Source organism: Haliotis asinina, chromosome 5, assembly GCF_037392515.1.
Source record: "Haliotis asinina isolate JCU_RB_2024 chromosome 5, JCU_Hal_asi_v2, whole genome shotgun sequence".
NCBI classification, from domain to species: Eukaryota; Metazoa; Mollusca; class Gastropoda; order Lepetellida; family Haliotidae; genus Haliotis; species Haliotis asinina.
In genome coordinates, this window is record NC_090284.1 from 18,805,698 (window position 1) to 18,825,855 (window position 20,158).

General features: G+C 39.7%; 2 protein-coding genes across 2 annotated transcripts in view; both read right to left on the bottom strand.

Annotated features, from left to right (window-relative positions):
• LOC137284716 (UPF0764 protein C16orf89 homolog) overlaps window positions 1-20,158 on the bottom strand; it is a 441,860-nt gene that overhangs the window by 379,966 nt on the left and 41,736 nt on the right. The gene's annotated exons all lie outside the window — the stretch shown is intronic.
• Window positions 6,042-8,200, bottom strand: LOC137284367 (neuronal acetylcholine receptor subunit alpha-7-like). The gene is made up of 2 exons (XM_067816148.1): window positions 8,164-8,200; window positions 6,042-7,610 (listed from the first exon to the last, which is right to left on the bottom strand). The coding sequence occupies exon 2, from the start codon at window positions 7,588-7,590 to the stop codon at window positions 6,289-6,291; it is 1,302 nt and encodes a 433-aa protein (XP_067672249.1). The 5' UTR covers window positions 7,591-7,610; window positions 8,164-8,200; the 3' UTR covers window positions 6,042-6,288.

Below are 20,158 nucleotides of genomic sequence, written 5' to 3' on the forward strand. Positions count from 1 at the left end.
GAAGTGCAAATGGTGATGCACTCTCAAAACATTCGATAATAACATGATTATCAACATTGACTCCAATAAATCTCGTAAATATTTTTAATCATAAATAAAAAATGAAGATCGCCTACTTTTTTAAAGAGTGTAACATATAATTATATAACTCCCTGGGTACCATACACCTCTTGCAGCCACTAGGCACTCCGTGTTTATGTGGCTGTCCCATCCATTCCTGTCCTGTCCTGTCCTGTCCTATCCATTCACAGCTGGGTGGACTGGGACACATAGTCACAGTACTTAAATTTGTTGCTGTACCCGCAGTTGTGTGTTTACATGTATTTATGTGGCCAGCATCTGGTCATATATTTACGGATTCGTGGGTTTTTACAAACACACAGAGTTATGTACTGTACACGCGGAAAGACTCAAGGGTTTTCACCTCAAGCTTGCTGGATCACTAGTCTGGCGCTTTAGCCAGCTCGCCCACCACGCCCCACTAACTTCTCACCAGGAACTCTGTATCTGTTTTCAAAAGCATTCGGAAATAATTGTAAGAATATTTTGGCCCCGGTGCCTAATGGAATCATTTAAGCATGGAATATTCGAAGGGGCGTAGTCGCGTTGTCTCTTTTTGTTTGTTTTTGAGAGGGCGACGGCACGACAATGCAACAACGTGCGAGGATGTCCTTTCTAAACAGGATTAGGTAGATGAGGCAGAGGATCGAGACTGCCTATCCTGACGTCACATGTGTCATGTAATTGCCTGGCGTTCAACAAGAGGACAAACAAAAACTGGTGAGGGGATTGTGTCTACATGGCAGCATAATATCTTAGTGAGCCAACAATATATCCTCGGCATGAGCACAGCGCACAGACAGGCACAGAGACACAGAGAAGCAGCCACAGACAGACAGACAGAAAGACAGACAACACAACACAAACACACGGCCACATGGCCAGCAGAGAGAGCGAGCGAGCGAGCGAGCGAGAGAGAGAGAGAGAGAGAGAGAGAGAGAGAGAGAGAGAGAGAGAGAGAGAGAGAGAGAGAGACTCACGCATACATATGTCTTAACACTTTAACATTTTGTACATACCCATGGACGCTGCAATTTCTTTCTGGAAGTAAGAGGCAACACAACTAAATTTATAAAACACAGCCATAACAAATCACATGCATCACCATAAATACTCTTTGAGTTTGCTTTCCGTTGCATCACATTCCACTGAATTAAACACGCAAGGATAGCCATAATAGAAATAAACAATGTTAACTATTTGCAAATGAAACACGGGCGCGAAATACTCACTGTTAACACACAGCAAAAAACTAAGAGAGACGGTTGTGTCATTGCGCTGGTGTAGGAGTTTCAGCTATAGGCCAGGTGTTGCAGATACAAATACGACAATACACCGTGCACGCCACTACAGTCTCTGTCAGATTCGAGTGTTCGATAAGGGAGATAACCCGTAAGTGTCTTGAGTGATTCTCCTCTGTGCTCCAGGTATCGTTACTCGATGAAACACCATTCAAAACAAGCAATATTTCATGACACCCCATTAAAGCGGGCGAGACCTGATGAAAGCAGATTGAAAACAAGTAATACTGTTTTGATGGCAAGAAATACTTGATGACGCTATATGGCGACTAGTCTGGAACACATAATCCAGTGATCAATAACATGATCATCGATCGATGACGGTAACGTTGTGACACAGGGGCATGTGGAAGCTAAGTCAGTTAGCCTGACCTCCCGATCCCGTTTGTCGCCTCTTGCGACAAGCATGGGTTGCTGAAGCCAGGTCAAACCTGGGTCCCAATTGCGTAGATTGATATTAGTTGCTGGTAATGAAACTCGTACCTCGTTTCCTAGTATTACTGGACAGTGATAACGCTATGACCAATGGTTGTGAAGAGCATTGATTTCCAGTCATGTAGAAATAGCAGTAGTCAACAAGTAATTTCAACTTCGATGTCAGGTCACGTGGTGGCAACTCAAATCATTGAGCCTTTGAAGATTCCGGAAATATAATTTTCACCAGTTTTGTTATTTTTGTTGCAAAATTAGTATCAGCAAAACAGTGTGGCATGAAGGACGATTTTAATTTCCCATGTTCGATCCGTGTCCCAGTAATTCCAGCCATTGGTAAATTGTTTCTACACCCGAACCCAGGGGCACAGTTCCTGGCCAATATTGTTCGTCATGGCTTATGCTTTCGCAGTTGTTAGTTAATGCGTATTTCTTGTGAGATTGACCCACCTTTGTCAAAACATTCTTCGTTGTGCTGTCTTTATGCCAATACTTTAGTATAGGAATGAAGCTGTGTATTATTTTCTTAACCCAACCTGTACCAAAAAAGTAGTTTGCCTTAACAGTTTGCCTAATGTGACAGATGAATTTGTTTCTGTGATTATTTTGTCGTGGATGAGTTTGTTTGTCGTGGATTATTTTAAACAAAATAGATTCCGCATCATAATATAATAAAAAAGTTGTCATCAATAAAGTATTTCATCTTTTGTAGTCAATTAGTACTTAGTAGATTTATGTTTTGCTGTTAGACTGATGCCTCAAAATACAAGACCACAAAAAGGTTCGGTTCCATTTTTCTCCCCACTGTAATCCTGTATTCAAACCATAGTCCTTGTTAAATCGTTTTATGGCGCTTGAAATGTTACAACTTTGGCGGTACAGTCATGCATGTGCCGGTGCTTAGAGTTTAGAGAGCATCATTTGACTCTTGCTGAAAACTTTGAAAAGAGTTACAAATTACGACCTTAGTCCAGCTCCAATATATTTCACTACCAAAACGTAGATTGAAAACGATTTATTTTTTATTTACTTCACCCGTGAAGATCCGGGGTAGAACTGATCTTCACTAACCCATGTTTGTCGTCAGCATCGCTGGCTTGGTTGACACATGTCATCGTATCCTATGCGTAGATCGGTGTTCATACTGTAGATCACTGGATTGTTAGGTACAGATTCTGTTATTTACAGACCGTCGCCATAAAGCTGGAATGTTGCTGAGTGCGGCATAAAACTAAACTCACTCACTCATTTTCTCGAACACCCGGAAATACCACTAATTAATGGTAGTAATTCTCTGAATGCATAATATATATATAATACTGGAATCGTACACATAACTAACTCTTTGTAATATATAAATTGGTTTTGTCGCATGTATTGTTACCGCATCAGACAAAAGTTGATTAAACGGTTAAAGTAAACAAATACATGACATATAATGCTGAAACATATTTTATTTCTCGAAGCCTGGCTGTGCTAGATAATCAAAATACCATCAGCTGTATAAATATAAAACGTAAGATCTGAACAACAAGTAACACAATATTCATTTATGGTCTCTTGTTTGATGCACGATCAAGGTTTAGCAAACTGGATATCGAGAAGAGAGTCGTGCTTTTGAGGTGAAATAATTAACACTATAACGTGAACGTAGATAATTAAATTCATAAATTCATATTTACGGAACGCGACTTCATTAAACTCAATAACTATTGGAGGCGTTCTGTCAAATCTGACGACTTTTGCGCATGCTATGTAGCGTTAATAACAAATAGCAATTACTCGAATATGTAATGCTAGTCTTTGTGCAAATATCGAATTTTCAGATGTGTAAGACTCAGTAATGTAATTTAACCCTAGAAGCGACGTTTGATATCCTTGATCAGAATTATACCTTCATTAATTTTTATTGGTTTCGAGAATCGATTTCAAATTATGATGTGTGTATATGTGTATGGGTGGAAGGGAGAAGGTGAAGGGAGGGAACTGGGGAGGGGAGAGTGAAAAGGGGAGGAGAGGGAGTGGAGAGGGGACAAAGTGACAATCTTTCACGAAATATTTTTAAGTAGAAACGTTGAACTTGAATGGGATATAATTTTATCATTTTCTTAGGATTAAGTTTAGTTTGCCGAGACAGATTTTACTAATACATTCCTTCGAGTGACACAGTAGAAGAGAGACTTATGATCATTGTTTTCGGTATATATACACGATTGTTCCACAAATCTTAAATTACACGATAACAAAATTAATATGTACAGATGACAAAAGAAGGACGTCAAACTCCAGAACAAGTGTATAAGTTGTGTATCTATGTGATGAAAACATTAAATATACTGGACAAAATAATTTAGGGATATTGGTATTTTTAGGGTTGATATTTTTCAGCGTGTCAATGAACAAACTGATCACTTTTCAGAATTTCAAAGCGCACATTTATCCCGAACTATTTTTGTCCAGTATATATAACAGAAGAAACGAGCATCAGGTTTTACTCAAGGAAACAATAAAGACACAGTCTGGAGACATTCCAGATTGAATTGATTAACTATACTTTACACGATGTTCTGGACTCAGTATTGACAATGTATTAGATTTCGTAAACGAGTCTCAATGTTTGATCGTTGTAGGCAAACAGTGACACGTAATCACGCCCCATACGCTTGCTCGAGAATGCCAAATACAAATACAGAGCCGTGTGTTTATCAAGCGGGTTCATTGTGGACAGAGGACAATGTCCTTACCGATCTGTATATCAATTCAGTGTAAATAATTGCGTTGAAGCAAATACATCTACGAGATAAAGTACGCACCTATTTTTCGAAACACACGCATATGTTGGTTCAGGTAATCTGATAGCAAGAGCGTCAATATGTGACTGACGCGTACCACTCTAACAAATGTGCAAATTGTTTCGGATTATTTGTATTCGTCAAGTACCTATTGACGTATTATTATGAATTGTCTGAGTAGGTGAAACACATTTTCTGGTTTTCATGATCATGAAACTTGAAACAATCGTGCCTTTCAGATATAATTTATCTTACATGTTATTTCGTAACATGTCTCCATCCTCGTAAGTGAATCTCTTGAAGATCCGGTTCAGAATTGATCTTCAGCGATCCATGCTCGTCGTAAGAGGCGACCAACTCGGGTGGTCAGACAAATGCCAAACATTTCTAATTGTGTAGAACGATGCTCATGTTGTTGATCACTGGTCCCGACTCTTTTAAGAACACTTACACATAGCCTGGATATGCTGAGTGAAGCATTTAAAAACAAACATTGCAAATTGCATCTGATAGGCACGAGTGAGTCAAGCTGACCCTTAAACAACACGGCAAAGGTCTTTTTCGGTGTCGAATCGACATATATTTTGTGTGCTATCATAATCAAGTGTTCGCTAATGTGGCACATTTAAATATAACAAAACGGTTATTTGTGATCCTACCAAATCCGCACTACTCATACGAAGTGTGACACTACACGCAAAGTGTTCCTTTAAATTCCGGAATTATGTGAGTATATATTAAACTAGATAAGATATACTTACACTACAAAGTTTCGACACAGACGTAAGTGAGTTCGACAAAAGCACGTACGACTTAACAGTATATTACAATCAGGCAAAACGTTCGTCATAATCTGACGTCACGGAATCACCATGATGCAGCCAATCACGGGCCTGGAATTCGAAGTCACAAATATATTTGACTCTAGCTATATATTTCTCACCCACGGGAGTGTGAGAAAATACTATGTGCAAATTACAGTTGTCACGGACAGACCCTTGATGTCAAATGTGTCATCGTTATACACGAAACTCCATAGACATATCAAATACACAATACAATAGTTTGCTTTCAAAAAGCCTGGTGGAAATGTGAACTCCAAAACCTCTTTGCAAACTGTCACTATCCAAACAGCCTAGCAAAATCTTTTGTCAACTGTGACGGATATGCTAACCCGCCATGTGTGTTTCTTGCTAGAATACACGGATTTTGCACGGTTAAGTATGCTACTTTTCCGTCTTTCATAATGTAAAGAGAGAGAAAACTCCAGTGTTTGTGGTGTGAGTTTGGCACAATGTAAAACTCACTCTAAATAAAGAAGAATGTTTCCCCCAAAATGGGTTGAGGTTTATGTGTTCACAAATGATACACAGCCAATTTGTGAGTGGCTGTGACCAAATACATCGTCATTTTATAGTTACTGTACATTAACGTCTTATTTAGCCCATGACACGTAATTGATTGCAACACGTTTATGATCAAATAGTATCAGCGGTAAGTGAAAATGTACTTCTCATATTAAGTTAGTAGTTTGTATTTACAGTAGTTTTCTCTTGCCGAACCAAATCGAATTCACCACTGGATACATTTTCTTCCTATTCCCGGGGTCATAATATTATTTCTGGAATGTTACAGAAGATATATGACAACAAGCGATACGGAACTTGCTAGGTCCTGCTCAGCTGTTTGGACAATTTACATTATCAATTTATCTTAGAGTCAATGGTTATGTTCTTTCCTCCGAACACCATCTGGACCAAGATGGTTCCTGTGACTGCCAGAATTGCTAGTGTGAAAAAACAGAAGCAAAAACTGTCCAGAGCACGGCTGAATCTGGACCAGGTCATAGGATCACTTCCTTCCCAAGCCCGCAGAACGCTGACCGCGTTAGGATTTCGCACCTTTTTCTTCTCACTCGTTATCTCGTCACTCACCGGGTTGGTCTTTTTCTTGTTCTGGCATGACAAGCATTCAAGGGCAAGCGTAGCTTTCCTTACCCACTTTGGAACTGGATCTCCAAGTGACTCCTTATGGTGGATGCGGGTGATGATGATAGAGATGCAGACGAAGGCGGCACTGAGGATGAGGAGGCTGGCCATGTAGACGGCCAGCATGCAGATGCTTTCAGAGGTCTGGGGGAGCATGTCGGTGATGAAGCTCATGAAAACGCCAAACGCCAACAGAACAGTTATTCCGTACGATATCTTCTCTCCAGATTCCACAGGGATGAGGAACACGAATACGTTGAGGATGGCCAGAACCAGGACGGGCATGACGATGTTCAGGACATAGAAGAAGGAGCGACGCTTTAGCAGGAACGATATGACAATCATTGACATGATGGTCGTGGTACCACGTACTTCTTGGTAGGCCTTAGTGGCAACAATGTCCCATTCCCCATTTTTCTTGTAAGCGTCAGTGTTAATTCCATCATGTAGGGGATGCAGAACGACCTCATCGAGTCCCATACCCCAGATGAAGAATTCAATGTCACAACGCTGCTTGTCAAACGGGTAGCTTGAAATGTCAACCTTACAAAAAGTCTGGAAAGCCTCTCCCGGTGCCCACTTGGCAGTGCCGTCATTCTTTAACATGACGGTACCTGACTTGATCTCAAGTGTTTTGAAGTCATTGTGTATGTTAGCTACCGCAAGACTTGGTCTCCACACTTTTTCATTGGGTGGCCACACCATTTTAAGATCACCGTACTCCGACGAATTCCATACAAGAAGCTCATCCCTCCAATACACATCCAACCAGGCGTTGCAGGAAAAACGTTGATCGACTTCATTGAACTCTGTTATGGAGACCAGGTTGAAAGATAGGTTGACATGCATGGTCTCAGTCTGGTTGAGAAGAGGCTTTACGTTCACGTTGTTCTTGTTGACTTTGTCTTCGAACAAACGGATTACATCAGAGGCCATTGCACAGTCAGCGAAGGACAAACAACAACTGGTGATGATAAGGCATATGCTGAAGGCGATGACCATCTGATGATTTCCCATTGCGTCTTTTGGTGTTATCCCTAGATGAAGAAATAGATGAGATGAGGAACGGGCAAACGAAATTCGTCAAGCTATAAATTTCAAAACAATTCCAAAAAGTCATTATTTTTAAATACACCGACCATTTTTAGTTGTACTGCAATGCATCCAATAATTTTCCTTGGAAGGAGATATTAAGTATTTATCGTTTAGAACTATTTTGCTCACGTAGTATCGGAAGCCGATTAGACTTTTCAAAGAATGTTAATAGGCCATTAGCTAATTTAAGTGCTATAACGAAAATGAAACTTTCATCTTTGAGAGTCTGAGTAATGCTTTGAGACTTGTAAAAACAGAATGGATACAAACATTGGATATTCATTAATGACTACAAACACATGATTACTACAATAGTTTCAAAAGGAGAACGAACCAACACACATTTATGATATAAATAAAGTTGGAGAATATATGTTTAGAAAAGACACTACATAGAAGGAGAGCCCAATGAGCTCAAAGCGGATGTAATATAAGAACTTTTTCCTGGAAGTAAAAGAAATAGACAAGGGTGGTGCAGATGACATGTACACTTACCTTTCAGAGACGGAACTGACGTCCCAGGACGGAAGGAACGCTCTCGTGTCTCTTCTTTCCGTAGTGTAGTATGTGCGACAGGAACCAACTTGATGTCAACCCGTAGCGTCAAAAGAACTCTCCATATCCCTATTGGTTCTTCTACCAATCAGTGACACTCATTGTAATGGGAATTAGTTAACAGAAAAACATGTTTGCAATTAGTGAACAAATCTCTGGAATAAATTATCTGGATACTGCATAATACATGTATTGCGGTTGTTTTGTCGATCATCATGTTAGTCCTTGGCTTACCCAATGAACAATTGATCCTTAATGCATTTGCGAAAGGGACGCATCCAGGTACAGAGGGAATACAATGAGCGTTAGAGCTTTTCGCTTCACTGATACTGTTATTAAGGTCGATTAATCAGCATAACTACAATGCCTTGCTCTGCAAATGTAGATTATAATGATTCTGTGGAGATGACTATTGATCCTGTAGTTGTTGTATCGAGTACATTGATAACGCCAAACTCAAATCCCTACGAAATGGAAACTTGGTATTCAGGCGGGGCAACACTAATTGTTTCTTGTGGAAAATGTCGTCGGGTTGTTTTGTAACCAGATAAGTGCCTTCAAACCAATGGTGAAATTAACGTTAAAAGGTTCTTTATAACAGCAACGTCTTTCAGCAAACAAAATGTTTGTTTTCAACAGATGATGAGCCATGCGTGTGATGTACATACGTAATTAATCCAAGTGCATTTTTAACAGGTAAATATGGATACACAGTGTCGTTTAGAAAGTGGTAGAATGTGACAATGTAGCATACTCTTTCTCAGTGAAGTTTTGATTCTAGTCCGTTTGTATGGTTGAGTCCAAGCTGCTGTTTGGAACCTACAAACTCGGAGTCAGACACCCAATATCCAGCACACAGAGTCGGCCATCGAACCCTTTCAGCCACTGGGGCTTTAACAACAATGGTAGCAGGCGAACAACTGGTATTCTATATCACGGACTTTGTATACCCCTCTGACAAGTGAACACATTTGGCATTAACGATTGCGCTCTAACTTTGATAAGAGTGTAATTTTAACCTGCGATACATGTTGTAAATAGTATTGATGACTACCTTGAAAACCTTTACCTTAATAAATGAATGAATGAATGAATGAATGAATGTACATCCTAATATTTACAGTATCTTAATCAGAGCAAATATATGATGTTAGTATGTACATGAATAGAAATATGAGTCCCAGTAACACAAAATGTATAAGATAATATTCGATATCACATCCGTGCACATATGACAGCCATTTGCTGCACAGCCAATGAAAAGAGAGGATGATCTAACACGTATTTCAGATGAAGTACACTTTTGCAGAAAACTAGTGATATACTTTCCAAAGTGGTCTGCCTTACAGTTCCAGGTAGTATTTGAACATGGAAGCACCTCAATCTCATCTAAGATTTGAATTTTAACGTAACTTCTAACTCCATTTTGTCAATGAGAGTGGAGAAGAACTCATTTCCTTGAATCATACACTAGTCTCAGTGTAGAAGTACATGTCTGTCACAAACGAAAGGATGTCTGCCACATTTGGAACATTCTCGAGATATGAAATTGGTCTGGAAGTTAGTTTAAGAGAGTATTGTATGCAATATCCAAGATGGGGATACGTCAGAGCTAATTTCAACAGTATATGCAGTTAAAGTTTTGAATGAGTTGACCTGTATCAGACCAGATCTTCTCTCATATATTTTCTGCATTTCCACACATAGTTCCCAAGAGCTTATATGTGAGTAAATTAAAAACGTATGCACAGATGACAATCAATGCCATAGCTGAGATGAAACTTTGATGTGGACATAATATACACGCAATTTACCTTCCAAGGACTTAAAGTTTCGGACTCTGTTCAGACTTATTGTCTGATAACTTACTACAGCTTTTTGTCTGATATCTTATTGTTTACGCTTATGACATGCCTGACAAAGGTGAGGTGACGCTACATCAGTGCCAATTCTGACCAGTAAAGTGCCAAAGTCAATTTATAGAATCTATTTCCGTCATCTCAAAGATGTTTGCGCGGCCGACGGTCGGGTACTCCTATATAAAAGGTCGTCAACGCCTTTAACGAAATAAAATTAAAAAACAAATTTAAATAAAAACAAAACCATCACCATTGTGTAGACTCATCACTACTTGTTTGATCAAATACTCAGGTACATCGACATCAAGTTTAAATAACGCCACATTTAGTCCTGTTTGTTACAAAAACACGATTCTAAACCATGCAGCAGTACCGTCAGTATAATCTGAAGACATTTCTGTCCAAAGATGCATAAAAATCTCACAAAGAAAGACGTTGCTTGGTTTAGGAAATCACCACCATATATCGGTCTCAAAGATAACGCATGATCTTTGATGCAATCAAGAACACTTATTTTCATGACATTTTACAATATGACGAATATCACGTATGAAGTTTTGATTCTTTAAGTATTCTTGTATTGTGTAACGTTGTACAATATCATCCGAACTAACTAACTTGACTGAAGACGTCACCCCTTGGACAAAGGGACTCAAACGTCGTGATCATAGACACAGCTATGCGTCAGTGATTCAGGACAATGTGTCATAAGTAAAAGCAAATGTCTTCGAAAATTGCCTTAGAAAACAATTTACAAAATATTGGACGTTATCATTGACAACAAATTTGAGGGTTGGACACCTACACAGGAATTAGGCAAATTCATGGGCACTCCTTCTTGATGTAGTGTATCTCTTTACATATGAGGGATTATATGCAGGAGTGTCTGCTCAGACTTTTAAAGCCAGAACAAGAACATTCACCCCAGATCTTATGTCGTTCATTAACGACCAACAGCCAATTCCTTTCTACTTTATTACCACCCAGAAGTGGAATTTAGGGACCAATAAGACCGCCTCATCTATTTCACATTTAGAGCTGACATTCGGACTGTGAGAACAGGCTCAATATTATCGTATACTAAGAGGTATGACTTCATGCCGCTTGCCAACTTCCGTAGTATTCCAGCACATCCATGAGCGACTTCCCACACTTCGCTCGCTCAGTTTGAGGTGCAATCCGTAGCTAGCAAACCGCAACAAAAACACGTTTGCTGGGATCTTTTCACAAAATTACAAATTCAATGTCTAACGATAAACGGTCATTGCTAGGTTCACTCAACAAGATTAATATTACAGCATTCAATGTCAAAGGATAAACGACTCTTACCGGGTTCTTTTAACCAGATTACAGTAATCAATGTTTAAGGACAGAATTGGCCCAGTAAGTGAAAATATGTCATGTTTGATGTTACTTCGTTTCGTTGAGGATAACAGATGACGGGTGCTACCGGTGGGGCAGGCTATGCCCACCTTTTTAGGCGAAGACCTGGTACCGTATTTTAACCGTTTCATAACATCGTGACACACCGATATAGAAAGATCTGTGTGTGGCCCCTTTACTAGTACAGATGCTGGTTTAATAGTGCAGGCATGCCGAGATTCCAAGAAATAGGCAAACAAAAATGCATCACTCAGAAACATTAAGCTGTACCCTTCAATTAAATGGCGATGGCCCGGCACGATATAAACAAGAAGCATATTTTGGAATGACTCAGGCAGGGTGTAGGAGCATCGACATTCCCATCTCCAGTAAGACGCTCTATCCCTTGCATCAAGCAGGCAGTCAGGCAGGAGAGTGATGTCAGGTCTTGGCTTAGTACCAATTCAAAACGCTGGAGTTGTCTAATCGTATACAACGTATATATTAGTTTTACCAATAAAGGTCAACACATCGATGGTCCGTCACCATATCTGAGTCGTACGGTTAAATCAGGGGAAGCTGTCAAAACCGGCATCTGTCTAGTCCGGCAAGCTGTCAACACCAGCACAAAATCTCAGTGCCGTCTATGGTTTGTACATTTATCACAATCCGGCACAAAGTCTAAACAGGATTATTTCTTCAGTCCCAGTGAGTGCCGGTTTAGACAGCTTCCGCTGTATTTTCTTCGTCCCTCAGTCAATTGCTCGACTTGATAGCCTTTACAAATTTAATATAATGTATTTTAATGGTCAAGCGGTATAAAGACGACGTTGCTACATCTATGACGGGAACTAAACACGGGTTTGAGGCACAACAAACACACATAAATGTATTACCGTTAAACGATGATTTTAACACTTATCAAACGACATTCAAACAGATTCGAAATAGCAAAGCAATTAACCTCCACGAGTTTCGTTAGTGTGGGATTTTCTCCAGTTGAACAGTGTTTTTTTAAAAGCAAATTCACTCAAGTAAGGTGAGAATGCAATCCGAGATCGGTACACAATTCCAAGATGAGGAAAATATTTTGGCTAGAATATATTATTTTGATATTGATAGTGATGACTGCGGTCATAATTTGAAACGACATGTACTGGAATTTGTTAATAACACACAATCGTAAGAGATTTTCAATATGCGGTGTTTGTAACTTCCTACCGATCCAACGAAGTCCTAATTTAACTAACGCGAGCGCAAAAAATCCTAACGCCCAAAGTACAAACCCGGTAACAGGATCGGGTGGTCAGTCTCACAGGTCGTACCCCAAGTTCGTAGATCGATGTTATGGATGTCTATCACTGGTCATGGATTGTATGGTCAACAAACAAACAAACAAACAAAAACAAAAAAAAAAGAAAAAAAAGAGAAAAAAACAACAACAAACAAACAAACAAACCAATAAGCAAATCTCCAAGTCTTTAATGATCCAATATAGTTTTATGGCTCCATGCCGTCGATGATACGAAGCGATACAAATGTTGTTCGCTGGATTGTTTAGTGGATTATTTACAGACGGTCGCCAAATAGCTCAAATATTCCTGGTGGTGGCGTTAAAAACAACAGCAGCAACAACAATAGCAACACAAGAAAAACAACCACAACAAGATTAATAACTACAAACCCAACTTAATGTGAATAATTCAGTGGGGAATCCTGATTAGAACATATTTACAAGAGCCTAAGCTGGCTCTGTGAAGCGAACGCATATGGATCGGGCAGGACACGCGCTGTTGAAGACAGTTAATGATCAGGTCATGATTAATATTGCATATCGAGTTGATATGGGACCGCCCAAGTCCATGACGATTAACACTACTGCGCGCAGATAGACAGACACAGACACAAACACGCACAAACACACGCACAGGACACACACACGCACACAAACAGACACACAGACACACTGTACTATACAATACAAAACTTGGTAGTATGTATACTTGCAGTGATTATATACCAACTGATGTTCAACACTTTGGTAATATATATTGTTGCAGTGATAAAATATATCGATAGATGTTCATTGCTTTGATAATAAGTGATAATAGATCGATAGATGTTCATTGCTTTGATGGTAATGGCGACAGTCTTCTGGGATAGCAAAGGCGTCATCCACATAGATTACTTACCAAAAGGAAGAACAATGAATGGAGAATATTACGCTAACTTGTTGAGGCAAGTGCGACAGTCAATCAAGGAGAAGCGCCGGGGAAAGATCAGACGTGGTATTCTTCTACATCAAGACAGTGCTGCAGTACACATCTCTCGCGTTGCAGCCGCTGCTGTCCAGGAATGCGGGTACGAAATCCCACCTACTCTCCAGACCTGGCACCAAGTGATTACCATTTGTTCCCAAATCTCAAGAAACACTTGCGTGGTCGTAGATTTCAGGATGATAATGAGCTTATTGTTGCTACTGAGGCTTGGTTTGAGGACGAAAATGGCGCCTTCTACAGAGATGGCATCAGCGCCTGGCAGAAAAGATGGAACACCCCCCCCCAAAAAAAAATAACAAAAGAAAACAAAAAAACAAAACAAAAAAACCCCAAAAGATGGTTTATTCCAATAATATTGTACAGTGGAACTGCAGAGGATTGTAGACTAATTTACATGAATTACAGCTTTTAGTCCAAGATTTTACACCTTCAGCGATATGTCTCCAAGAGACATATTTAAAACAAACAGATACATTTGACCTTCGTCAATTTAAATACCTATCATTGTTTTTCCCCTCCGGGTGATAGGGCCACTATTTGATAGGATCAATTATTCTCGTCAGACAAAACGTTATTCATAGCCCTGTTTCACCTTTACTAATATGCAGGCTGTTGCAGTGAGAATTACTTTACATGTAGCATTTACGCTATGCTCTCTCTCTATTTCGCCGTCTTCGAAGTTTGCCAAAATTGATCTCAAGCTCTATATGACCAACTTCCGCAACCCTGTATTATAATGGGAGCTTTAAATGGGCACAACCCACTCTGGGGTAGTGTAACTACAAACACTAAATGTAAATTGTTGGAGGACTTTTGTTCTGACAATGATTTATGTATTTATAATGATGGTTCCAGCACATATTTACACCCTGGTACAGGGACCTATTCTGCTCTCGACTTGTCACTCACAAATTTAGAACTACTAAATGAATTCAAATGGTCAGTCCACGATGACCTCTGTGGAAGTGACCATTTTCCTACTATACTAAAATCTGTAACTCCTTCTGATGTTCCTCCATCGTAAAGGCTTAATTTTAAAAAGGCTAGCTGGGCTTTATATGAAACACTGTGTCCTGCACAACTTTAACCTGAACGTTTTATTGACGTTCCTGATGCTATTAAGTGCTTTTCTGATGAATTGAATTCCATAGCTGATGAGTGTATACCAATTCCTCTACAGTTCCACATATTCGAAAACCATGTTTCAACGATGACTGCAAACAAGCTAGGAAGGCAAGGAAAAAAAGGAGAACTTTATTTCCGTCGCCATCCTATGGTGCATAATTTAAACAAATTTGAGATTTTAAATGCTAAACCGCGGAGTACTTTTAAACAGAACAAACGCCAATCTTGGCAAAATTATGTATCCACAATACATTCTCGGACACCCATGTCCAAGGTATGGAACATGGTCCAGAAAAATATAGGTAAAGGTACAAAATCTAGTGTCCATCATCTTAAACATGGAGATCAATTGCTTACGGATAAATCAGATATTACAAATAAACTGGGTGAAACCCTCGCTAAACACTCTTCCTCTTCTAATTATGTACCTAACTTCTAGCAGTATCAAAGACAACAAGAAAAAAGAACTATTAATTTCACCTCAGATAATGGGGAAGATTATAATGAAACATTTTCTATTCATGAACTCCAGGACATCAGTCCTGCTCCACGACGGAGCACATGTGATACATGTGGCTAACCTCTGTTCACCCAGCAGAAGATGGATACCCAGTAGGAAAAGTGATGAGACTATAACCTTCTCGCGCCTTCCGGACAGCCCTGGTTATACGGGATAATAATTCACAGATTGTTCGAGCGCTTCCAGTAAGCATTATGTGTGGATAAATAATGCCTATGACAAATGGACTATGATTATACGAAAGAAGCGTTCGTAAAATCAATCTGATTTACCGAGTTCTTAAAAACTGGCGAGGATTCTATAACTTTCCAAATAGTGAGTGAGGGGGTGGTTTTTACGGCGATTTTAGAACAATTCCAGCAATATTACGGCGGGGAACACCAAAAATAGTCTTCACACACTGTACCCATTGGGGAATCAAACCCTGGTCTTAGCGTGACGCATGGACGCACTGAATAAGGAAACTACCCTACCCTACATTTGAAATATTAAAGACAATTTAGACATGCGAAATAAGACTGCCATCTAACCGTTTTACGATGACCAGTGAACCTGACTACCTGCAAACTCTTAAACACAAAAGAATGCTTTAATCGCGTATTTCCAGCTAAATTGGAGATATTATTACACACAAATCTACTTATATATTTACTATTGCTCAAGTGGATCGTGACAAAATGTCCCATTTCTTGAACCATTCGTATCAAATTCTATTTCCTGATGCGGTGTTATGCAGCATTCATTCACTCACTCACTCAAATTCTATTTCAACAGCCCGAAATATTCATGTCATTCCTGTCATACCTGTCATCCCTCATGCATCTAGCTACATGTCAAGGAGGGTTGGGGTAGCCAGTGGTTCGATTCCTCAAGTTTGTACAATGTGTGAAGACCACTTCTGGTGTTCCCAGTCGTGATATTGATGGAATTTGCTAGAAGTGGCGTAAAACTAAACTCACTCAGTCACTCACTCATTTAGAAACTGGACAAGATTATATTTGTCCTAGTGGAAATCCTTGTGTTGAAGTGAAAGCATGTAAAGATTATACTGCACATCATAATTAAACATACAAAAGCATCTTGAAGTACATAAGGGAACAATAATTTCAGAGAATCATGCATTTTGAAATAACATGTTTAATGCTCCTATTGGTATTTAAACGTTCAAATACCTAAATACCTAATAGAATAATCATGAATGACGGAAGCAAGAGATAAATCAGGTTATATTTCCTGAAACAATTCGGCTTTAATGTTTATGTATAAACACTTTACCTCTACAGTTTTAATTTAACTTGAAAATCACAATGTGTTAAACCCATTTCTGGTGTTGATATTGCTGGATTATCGCTACTAGCGGCGTAAAACAAAAGCCTCTCACAAAGAATCAGTTATTCGACCACTCGTATTTATAGATAGATCGTGCATCGAGTGAGTGAGTGAGTTTAGTTTTAGCTTTAGCAATATTCCAGCAATATCACGGCTGGGGACACCAGAAAATGGGCTTCACACATTGCACCCATGCGGGGAATCGAACCCGGGTCTTCGGCGACGCTTCAACCACTGGGCTACCGCACCGCCTCAGTCGTGCATAGAGAAAAGAGACAGCGTGATTCGATGATATCATGTGAGATTAAGGATTTTAAATGATCATCCATCGAGTATCAAACATTACTTAGGAGATAAACATCATGTGTTGGCCAATTTCCGGGTGTTATTGAGTATTTGAAGCACGGGAATGCATTTGGATCCGACGGCGTACAAAAGTAAACCAAAGGGTTTTAGCGTCTGCACTCGTTTACATCGAATACGGATATAGCAGTGAAGTGTCACCAGCTGGCCGTTTCAGCTGGTTCCCATGGTAGCATCTGGAGTTGCTCATTTGTGATGATGACACAACAAAACAATTGTTTACGTGTCAATACGCAGTGAATAGTCTTGCAGTTTCCGGGAATCTAATACCATTTGATCATGTTTTTCAACCAATCGGATTACCGAACACAGTAACTTTTGGTTTACAATACGCTTTAAACATGTATGTAACGTGATATGTGTTTAAGATGGTGAAAGATATTTTAAAGTATGTGACTTAAAGTGTGTTGTTCCAATATTCCAGTGCTGGATTAGCTAGCTAAATTTGAGATCGTATTGGAACCAGGCTGTTCATAAAAGTAATGGAACGGTTGTTTCAATAGATAAAGGACGTTTCTGTAGATGCAAACGTTTGGTAAACCATTTGGGTGTGGATCGACAGGAAACCACATTTAGATAAAACGGTCAGAGATTGTTCTGCGTTCACTTAACGTTATCTTTAGAGTGTTATATTTGACAACTTTATGCAAGGTGATATGCGTCATAAATTGTTTAATATAGTATTTCTATACCGATGAGCATGGGTGTGCGTGCGCGTGCGCGTGCGCGTGCGCGTGTATGCCTGTTCGATAATAAGGCTATTCCCCACCCCGAAGTATACTGACTGTTTGTCATCCGGTCGTTTATTACTCCCATAATGCTCAGCGCCAGGCAGAGCAACAACAGCTACCATTGTTTTAGTGATTAGTAAGACACATCCGTTAATGGAACTCTGACCTTCCGACAGACCTATCACTCAGCCCACAAATGCTATTTTCTGCCAAAAAGGAAGGACATCTGCGTAATGACCTTGGTACAGCACCATACCTAGGTACACATATCCACAAAGCCTTAAACGCTCTTAGTTGGGGTTTCGAGAATAAACCTTGCCAGCGTGACAATGGGTGCGTTCTATCCCGAAATACATTCCTCGGACCAACGTTAATGAAATAATCTTCACTGGTTTGTAACAACATTCAAGCTTGACAAAAATATTACCTATTTTCCTTGTTCACGATGATAAAAGGGTTCCGAATTTCGACTAACAGGGCCTCTTACACGTGAACAAATTGCGTTGAAACAGCCTCCTGGTGTGACCATATCCCCACTGATTGTCTCCCTTGGACAAAGACCCGTGCTGTCTCGGCGAACGAATATCCACCATACGCTCCCGTTGCGATGTTATTCTCCCAATTAAATTACAAAAGCACTCACGTCCCAAGTAAGTCGGCGATCACCGCTGGCTGTGAAAATACCTGATTAGAATGCCAAGGCGGTGAGGAGAGCCCCTATCTTCCACTGTTTTACAGAAGGTTTATCCAGCATCAGCCTCAATATCTGCCCATCTATTCCCGGCTTCAGTAGCATCATGTACGCCCTTAACTCCCATTCAAACTCCCACGACGGATATTAATTTGAAAAAGTTGTGTTTGTCGTTGCTGTTCGAAACAAGACAAAATGAAAATGCGAAAAATTGTTCGTGTCGTTGGTACCAGGCTGTTGCTCTGAATGGATTTTGGCGTGAATTACTCTGTACAGGATAAATGCATTAATACTTGTATTAATTTCGTGGTTAGTTTTTACATGGTTGGGTAACTATGTCAAAGTAAACACAGTCTCTCATGATCTGATGTATCGTAAACCTCCCATAATCAACAAATCTCAATATGTTTACACTTTCTAATTATCACGAAATCACATAACATTAGTGATAGTGCTCGTAATAAGTGATTGTATAAATATTGGTGGTTAAAATGCAAATATTTCTGTGTTGAAAATAAATGGAAATCTTTGATGATTATTGATAAAAGGTAAGTGCGGCGGACGCAGTCACATCCGGTTCTTGTTTCGATGAGGGAGGGTCAAACACCAATGGTTCCAGTAACCAGTAACTCTGGGTGTGATTAGAATCGAAGAAATGAGTGGTCAGGTACCGTAACTGTTCGATTGTTTGTCATCGAGTGATTGAGTTCAGTCTTATGCCGCTAGACATTATAACACAAAATTGACATAGCTCATCTGATTAAAAATAATTCTCAGTGGCACAGAAATCCCAAATCCCTGTTGATATTTTCACAAAAACAAACAAACAAAAGACAAAAAACAAACAAACAAACAACAACAAAAAAAACCCCAAAAACAACAAAAAAACCAAAAAAAACCCCCAAAAAACAAAACAAACAACAACAAAAAAAAAACAAAAACAAAAACAACAAACAACAACAACAAAAAACAAACAAACAAAAAATAAGTTGTGATCGTCATATGTCCTTTTCACTGTGACAATATTCCAATCCAGCGGTAATAGTCTACGAGAGACACGTCGGGATATAAGTGGGATACCTGAAAAGTTTAAGAGTGTGCACCCCTCCCCCTTTCTCTGAAATAGCTGTATCAGCCCTTGAAGAGCCCCGCCAAGGTTCACACATTAAATTGAGGTAGTGGAGTGCCAGGATTGACCTGCATTGATGGAGTTGCCTACAACACTGGAAGCTGTCTGAACCGGCACCCATTGGGACTGAAGAAATAATCTGGTTTAGACAATGTACCAGATTGCAGAGCTGATGATAAATACTCAAGCCACGGACAGGAATCAGAATTTATGCCAGTCATGGCAACTTGCCGGATTGGACAGATGCTGGTTTTGACAGGTTCCATTGTAAAGAGATATTACCAATAGTACCTCCTCGGTTCACGACCGCCTGGCACTGGTGTTGGGATACTTCATCCAGGTTGTGTAATAGGTCCTCCGCAGCAGAAATGATCTCATTTCCATTTTCGTTATGCTTACATAGAGAGTGAAAAGAGATGCAATTCGTAAGGTGCCAAATGTCGTGTTGAAGACCTTCATTGTCTGACATCAATGTCAATGGTTTCTCTTCCATTCTGACTCCTTTATCCACAGGAGCATCATCCCAAAGTGAGGGCACAAGTGATGG

Bases quoted from the DNA above. Each gene is read 5' to 3' on its own strand.
- LOC137284367 (XM_067816148.1), bottom strand. From the start codon at position 7,590: ATGGGAAATCATCAGATGGTCATCGCCTTCAGCATATGCCTTATCATC.